Source organism: Triticum dicoccoides, chromosome 1B (genome assembly GCF_002162155.2).
Source record: "Triticum dicoccoides isolate Atlit2015 ecotype Zavitan chromosome 1B, WEW_v2.0, whole genome shotgun sequence".
NCBI classification, from domain to species: Eukaryota; Viridiplantae; Streptophyta; class Magnoliopsida; order Poales; family Poaceae; genus Triticum; species Triticum dicoccoides.
In genome coordinates, this window is record NC_041381.1 from 512,583,049 (window position 1) to 512,590,738 (window position 7,690).

Below are 7,690 nucleotides of genomic sequence, written 5' to 3' on the forward strand. Positions count from 1 at the left end.
TATGGCGTACCACACAATGTCGCTTAGGCATACGCATATGTTCCATTTCATTATTTCATACAGCAGGCAAGCACCATGCAAGGCCATGCAATTGTGCCAAAAGGAAAAGCTGAACCGAGACTGATTTTCCTGTACCCCTTATTCCTCTGAGGGTACACATCTTCTACAGAACACTAACCATGTACCATGTACTACTATATATTCTTGGCAGCAAAGTCCCCTTTGTAAACAACCTTCCCCGACTCTTCAGAAGCACTTCATGTGGACAATGCCGGGACCAGACTCGTCGTACTCTGCCTTGGAGATCCACATCTGCCATTAGAAACAAATTGATGTTAAGAATCGATTCGGAACAACGCACCGGATCTGGTCCTAGAAGCACTTCTTAAACAGCCTCCCCTCCACCAGCTACTGGCCTATTCTTTGGTTGCAAAGGCAATCATAGCATATTACAGATTTCATAACCTCTTGGAAGATACTCCCTTGGTCCCTCCGTTCACAAATACTCCCTCTGTCCCAAAATAACTGTCTCAAGCTTAGTACAGTTGAGAAACTTATTTTGGAACGGAGGGAGTATAAGATTTTCAATAAATGATAAATTTCATTTGCTCAAAATGAACCATCAAGACGATACAAACACATTGAGCATGCACAACAGGCCTCTGCATAGCTAGGATGCACACAACCAACACCAACACATGCACACAAAAGCACTTCGACAAATAGCAACGTCATATAAGACCAACACTATACGTAGGAGAAGAAAATAAAAATGTTTTGGACATTTCAATATGGAGTATATACGGACTAAAATGAGTGAACAAACACACTAAAATGTGTCTATATACATCAGAAAAGTTAGAACATACTATATTTATGAACAGAGGGAGTACTATTTTTTTCATATTCTGGTAAAATGGCATACTAGAAATATCTAAAAGTTCAAGCAGAGGATATGACCATCTATGTTAATTAGAATATTATATGGCAATTTCTTAAAAACATGAATTAAATGTATATTCAGATTGAATTCTCTAAAATAGTTAATGCATACCCTACCAACCCAAACTGAAAGTGGATCATGAATAAGGATTCTAAGTCAATTGAAAGTTGAACATGCTGAGAAAAAATTACCCCGAAGAGCGCTATAAAAAATTGTTGAGCAAAGATAGGAGTAATGTATATGCAACTTCCACTGAGAGGGGGAAATATACTAACCTGCTGGAAAGTGCTAAGAGAGGCCAAAATAGAGCCACCGATCCAGACACTGTATTTCCTTTCAGGTGGTGCAATAACTTTAACCTTCATACTGCTAGGAGCAAGGGCCGTGATCTCCTTGCTCATGCGATCAGCAATTCCAGGAAACATGGTAGAACCTCCACTGAGAACAACATTACCATACAGATCCTTTCTGATATCAACATCACACTTCATGATGGAATTGTATGTCGCTTCGTGTATACCAGGAACTTCCATACCAACATGAGATGGCTGGAATAGCACCTCAGGGCACCTGAACCTTTCTGAACCAATTGTTATAACCTGACCATCAGGCATCTCATAGCTCTTCTCCACAGAGGAGCTGCTCCTAGCCGTTTCCAGCTCCTGCTCGTAATCAAGGGCCACGTAAGCGAGCTTCTCCTTTATGTCTCTGACAATTTCCCGCTCAGCGGTTGTTGTGAGGGAGTACCCTCTTTCTGTGAGGATCTTCATTAGATTATCCGTGAGGTCACGGCCAGCAAGGTCCAAACGAAGGATAGCATGAGGAAGCGTGTATCCCTCATAGATTGGAACAGTGTGGCTCACACCATCACCAGAGTCGAGCACAATACCTGCAGAAAGAAAAAGTTATCAACCACCCTATCCAGTGAACTTCAGCGGCAACTGTTTCAAACAAGACTAAAGAATAAAAGAAGAGGGAAAGCCAGCTTTGCAGCACTCAAACTCGACATGAGCAAGGCGTACGATCGAGTTGAATGGAGTTTCTTGAGGGACATGATGATAAAGATGGGGTTTAACTCTTCCTGGGTCAAGCTCATTATGAACTGCGTCACCACGGTTCGTTATCAAATAAAGGTGAATAATGATACTACGAATGTAATCATCCCAGGGAGAGGTCTCCGACAAGGAGACCCTCTATCTCCATATTTATTTCTTATTTGTGCTGAGGGCCTCTCATCAATGCTGCAGAAAGCGGAGGAACGTGGAAAAATAATAGGCATCAAAGTATGCAAAAGAGCTCCAAGCATTAATCATCTCCTCTTTGCAGATGATTCTTTACTGCTCTTCAAAGCTGAAAATAGGACTGCAATAGAGATAAATCATATCCTGGAGACATATGCTGGTTGCTCAGGTCAAGTAATCAATAAGGAGAAATCTGCCATAATGTTTAGCAAGAATACCCAGCATCAGCAGAAGAATATGATCATGTCAGCATTGCATATTACAAGGGAGGCAAGAACAGAGAAGTATTTAGGGCTGCCAGTGTACATAGGAAGATCAAAAGAAAAGGCATTTGCCTACCTCAAAGACAAAATTTGGAGGAAAGTTCAAGGATGGAAAGAAAAAATGCTCTCAACGGCGGGTAAAGAGATTCTAATAAAGGCCGTAGCCCAAGCAGTCCCGGTCTTTGCAATGGCATGTTTTGATCTGACCAAGACTTTATGTAACCAGATTAGTGAGATGATCTGCAGATACTGGTGGAGTAATATGGACAAAGAACATAAAATCCATTGGGTTAGTCGGGAACATATGATGCTGCCAAAGAAGGATGGAGGGCTAGGTTTCAGGGATCTCCATGTGTTTAACAGAGCCATGTTAGCGAGGCAAGCATGGAGGTTAGCAAATGCGCCCAACTCTCTTTGCGCTAGAGTTCTATCTGCGAAATACTACCCATCAGGTCAGATTATTAGAGCAGTGCCAAAGGATGGCATGTCTTATTCGTGGAGAAGCATCCTTAAAGGAGTTCAACTGCTAAGAGAAGGTGTAATCTGGAGAATAGGCAATGGTGAGAAGGTGAACATATGGAATGACCCATGGATCCCACGAGGTAAGAGTAGAAAACCAGCCACTCCCCAAAGAAGGAATGTCATCCTCCACAAAGTCTCAGAACTAATTAACCCAGTAGATGGTGATTGGGATGAAGACCTAATAAAACAAACGTTTAATGAGAAAGATGCAGAGGAAATTCTGCAAATACCAATCAGCGAAGGCAACGAGGACTGGCTTGCATGGCACTTTGATAAAAGGGGCTTATTCTCTGTGAAATCAGCTTATCGAGTGGCCATTGAAACAGATGCAAGGAAGTCTATCCATGGTATTGCTTCTGCATCTGGCACAACAGCTGACCACTTACCCTTTGAGTGGGAGAAAATATGGAGGCTTCCGCTACCGGCAAAAATCTTGCACTTTTTATGGAGAATGGCAAGAAACAGTCTGCCATTGAGACAAAAACTAATTCAGCGAGGAGTTAAAGCAGACCCATGGTGCCCAGTATGCTTACGTACTGATGAGGATGGAGGGCACACCTTCTTCAAATGCAAACCAGTGAAGCACATATGGAGGGCGGCTCAAATGGAGGATATAAGGGAAAATCTTAGCATTTGTTGTAGTCCGAAAGATGTGCTCATTCGAATTTTTGAGCTTGATCAGAGGAAGAGTGCAAGAGCAAGTATTCTTATGTGGCTTTGGTGGCACGAGAGAAATAAAGCTAATAATGGAGAGGCTATAAGAAGTACAACTGAAATTCTAGAATCCCTCGAAAAGCATGATAGAGAATCTGACGAGTTTTTTAAGAGGAAATGTACTAAAAAAACAACGACCAAGGATAGTTGTTGGAAACCGCCAGAGGAAAATTATCTAAAGATAAATATAGACGGAGCCTTCACAAAGGACACAAAGAAGGGAGGATGGGGTTTCATTATCAGAAACTCTGAAGGAGGAGTAGAAGCAGCAGGGGCAGGGAGATTGTCAAGACTCTCTGAGGCAATTCAAGCAGAAACAATTGCCCTGTTATATGCCGTGGAGAGAGCAAGTGAGTTGGGATGCAGGAATGTAATCTTCGAAACGGATGCATTGGTGCTGAAACAAGCTATTGACGGAGACGCCTACGATAATTCAGTTTTCGGTGCCCTGTTTGGAGAAGCAAAGTTTAAACTCTTGTACTATTTTCAGTCTGCTTTTATCAATTGGTGTCCCAGGTCCTGTAATGTAGCTGCCCATAAGCTAGCGTCATTTGGCGCGAGTTTGGTTGAGCCAGATATATGTATGTGGTTGTCAGATGTACCAAACTTTGTAACTGAAGCGGTTGCCAGCGATTTTGTTGGCCCGTATGTGTAATGGAGTAAGTTTTCCTTTCAAAAAACAAAACTGTTTCAAACAAGGCGGCAGACATACCAGTTGTTCGACCGCTGGCATACAAGGACAGAACGGCCTGGATTGCGACATACATTGCTGGGCAACTGAAGGTTTCGAACATGATCTGGGTCATTTTCTCTCTGTTGGCCTTGGGGTTGAGAGGGGCCTCAGTCAGCAACACAGGATGATCCTCTGGTGCGACACGGAGCTCGTTGTAGAACGTGTGATGCCATATTTTCTCCATGTCATCCCAGTTGTTGACAATGCCATGTTCAATGGGGTACTTCAAAGTCAGGATACCTCTCTTTGCTTGAGCTTCATCGCCCACATAGGCATCCTTTTGGCCCATACCAACCATGACACCGGTATGGCGTGGCCTTCCTACAATGCTAGGAAAGACAGCCCTGGGTGCATCATCACCGGCAAAACCAGCCTGCCAAACATCAGGAATGTGATCAGTTAGTTTGGGAGAGCATGTTATTTTTTAATGTTCAAAGGATCTTGTGCTGAATAACAACCTTGACCATTCCAGTGCCGTTATCGCACACGATAGGTTGAACATCCTCATCAGCCATTTGTCAAGTTTCCTGTAAGAAATCTGCAATGGTAGATTGGTATAAGAGCAAGTTTCTGTATAAACACCTAAACTGTCAGAAATGCTTCCATACAAAAGCAAGTAAACCCATAATATCAGCGGTTCAGAGTGCCTGAAAGTGACAAAGGCACACATGTATCTGTCATCTGGTGGGATAAAGCAATTGAGGAACACCATCTGATTATATGCAACTACATTTTCAACAATCCAAGCATCAATTTAGTAACATGACATTAATTTTTTAAGCATAATAACGTGTTAAAGAATTCAGTATTTTGGTTGGTTGAAAGTTTTTCTTCGATACACCCTTTTATTAAGAATTTATAACAACACTGGCTGGCCTAATTCCTGAGGCGGATAGCCAAGCAAAACCCCAAACATGCACCTAATCGAAGTTGGCATGCCGCGGCTAAATTATCAATCAATAATGCAGAGTAAGACAAACTTGGGCTCTTAGTCTTTCCCGATCCCAATTTCTAAAGTGAATCGCACTTATCATGACATCACGGGCCACACATAGATTAAGCATGGAAGCATTAAAAAACAGTATAATTCGCCTTGCTGTCTCGCTAGTGCTAACTGAAGATATTGTCACGGCACGGCACTAGAATCCGCGCACCGTCTACAAGACGAAAAACATTTCGAGGCAAGGGGAAAAAAACCCCACAAAAGCAAAATGAACAGTTCGCAATTATCTCCAGCAACACCAGGGAGCCCGCGCGATAAACACATCCTCAGATCATCCACTCACCCCGGAAAAATTCCATGCTCCGGAAGGGATCACCCAACCACCGAGCAGCGAAATTCGCCCACAGCACAAGAAACCGAAAAGAACTTGAGGTTCACCGATCAAAACAGAAGCTAGCGAGGCGATCTACCTGAGGGGGGAGTGGAACTCGACAGATTTGGGTTTCAGATCAAACGGATCGAGGGGGGGAGCAGGGGGTGGGAGGGGAGCGTCACCTGTTCACGGGAGCGTGGATGGCGTCTGGAGGGCTCTGCTCGGCGGATGAAGCGAGGTGGACTGCGGCGAGACGAAGGAAGGAATACGGCGGATGGCGTAAAGGCGTTGGTTGCCTGGGTGGTGCTTTATACGCGTCCATGCTAGAAAAGGCACGCCGCCCGTAGGAAACGGCCCCGGTGCCGTGGCCGAGTTTCGGGCCTCCGCTCCGCCGCGTGGGTTTTGCGCCCGGGTCCCTCGTAGTGTGCGTAATAATGTGGAGCTGTGCCGGAGATTTCGTGTCTTTCCCCTTTTGTTTTTGCTATAAAAAAATAGAAATAAAATGGAACGGTAAAGAAATATCGAATGGTAAATGAGCACCCATACTTGCATTAGATCTAAATTTGATGTTATTTTAAAGTGTTTGCGATGAATGCAAGTTGATGCCGGATTATCAGAAAAATACTTAGAGCATCTCCGACCGCGCCCACAAGAAGCCCCCCAGGTGTTTTTTTGACGTCGGCGGCCGAAAATCGGCCCAGCCGCGTCTCAGGAGCCCGTTTTTTGTCGGTTTGGGCCGAAACTTGCGCCGGCGGACCTAGGCCGAACCTGGTGCGCTGGGGGGCGTCTGGGGACGCTGGGGGACGCGTTTTTGGCGCGAAAGGGGATGGGTCCGCCGAGTTAGCGAGACGTCGTTTCGTCGTCCTCACTGCCTCGGTTACCGCGGGAACCAATGCCAAGGCTGCCGTGCTGCCGTTGGTCAATCTTCATTGATGCCTCACGGGCGGCGCAGTGAAGGCGCCACCGACGCGCGTCCCACCTGCTCCCGCCACGCGTCACCCGGCATGTAGGCTCTCGCCGCCCCGCTGCGGCTATAAAAGTCGATCTTCCCATCGGGCAGCCACACATTCGCCTCCCATCGGCACACAAAGCAACACATTCCCCTTTTCACGCCGACGAGCAATGGCTGAGAGGTACCCAAGCGACGGCGCGGCGGCGAACGGCTTCGGCCGCCGCCATCTCGAAGATACGGATGTGCGCCTCCTCTACGAGGCCGAATATCCGGCGCCCCCAAACATGCGTGTGTCGGGGGCGTAGAAGTTGAGCGCCGGCAGCGTCCCGGTGCCAATGGTGCACGAAGAGGCTGCACGGTGGGCCGAGATCGCCCGCATCCGCTCGTCGCTGACGGAGGCGCAACGGAACGAGTCGAGGTACGCTGCCGACAGCCACACACCATGGACGATGTTTTTTGAGCACCGCCGTGCAGAGCAGATCGCCTGCGCCAATGGCATCATCACCCGCGGATGCCATAACGCCGACGGGTGGCGCGAGTGGTGGGGCGTGCTCGGCCGCACCCTCGAGGCCATCCTCGACCACATCGAGACCGGCAACACGCCGCGCCTTGAGTATCCGCCACGGCCGTCCTTCTCTCGCCGTCGTGGCAGCTCCTGGACGCCATGGCGAATGGAGCCGGGGGCGTCCTCCGGACAATGCTTCGGTGCCTTAAGGCACGTGCCTTTGTGTCTATGACATGTGGGCCCAACAGGTGGCTGGCCCACATGTCAATGACCCAAAGGCAGGTGCCTTTAAGGCACCGAAGCTGTGTCCACGTCCTCCTCGTCGGGCTCCGGCTCACTCTCCTCGGGCTCGTCGGCGCTCCGCCCCGTCAAGCCGGAGCCGGAAGGGATGCTGCTCCGACGCCGCACACGTAGCGGCGCCCTCGTCATCAACGAGGGCGCCAGCCCCTCCCCGCGCTCCCTCCACCTGGTCCGGCCGAAGCTCGAGTCGGGGTTGCGCCC

At 47.5% G+C, this 7,690-nt stretch overlaps 1 protein-coding gene across 1 annotated transcript; it reads right to left on the reverse strand.

Moving 5' to 3' along the window:
• LOC119345636 (actin-7) lies at positions 1 to 6,056 on the reverse strand. The gene is made up of 5 exons (XM_037615630.1): positions 5,915 to 6,056; positions 4,875 to 4,954; positions 4,396 to 4,789; positions 1,219 to 1,832; positions 1 to 312 (listed from the first exon to the last, which is right to left on the reverse strand). The coding sequence occupies exons 2-5, from the start codon at positions 4,929 to 4,931 to the stop codon at positions 247 to 249; spliced, it is 1,131 nt and encodes a 376-aa protein (XP_037471527.1). The 5' UTR covers positions 4,932 to 4,954; positions 5,915 to 6,056; the 3' UTR covers positions 1 to 246.
• Between the last annotated feature and the right edge of the window lie 1,634 nt (positions 6,057 to 7,690).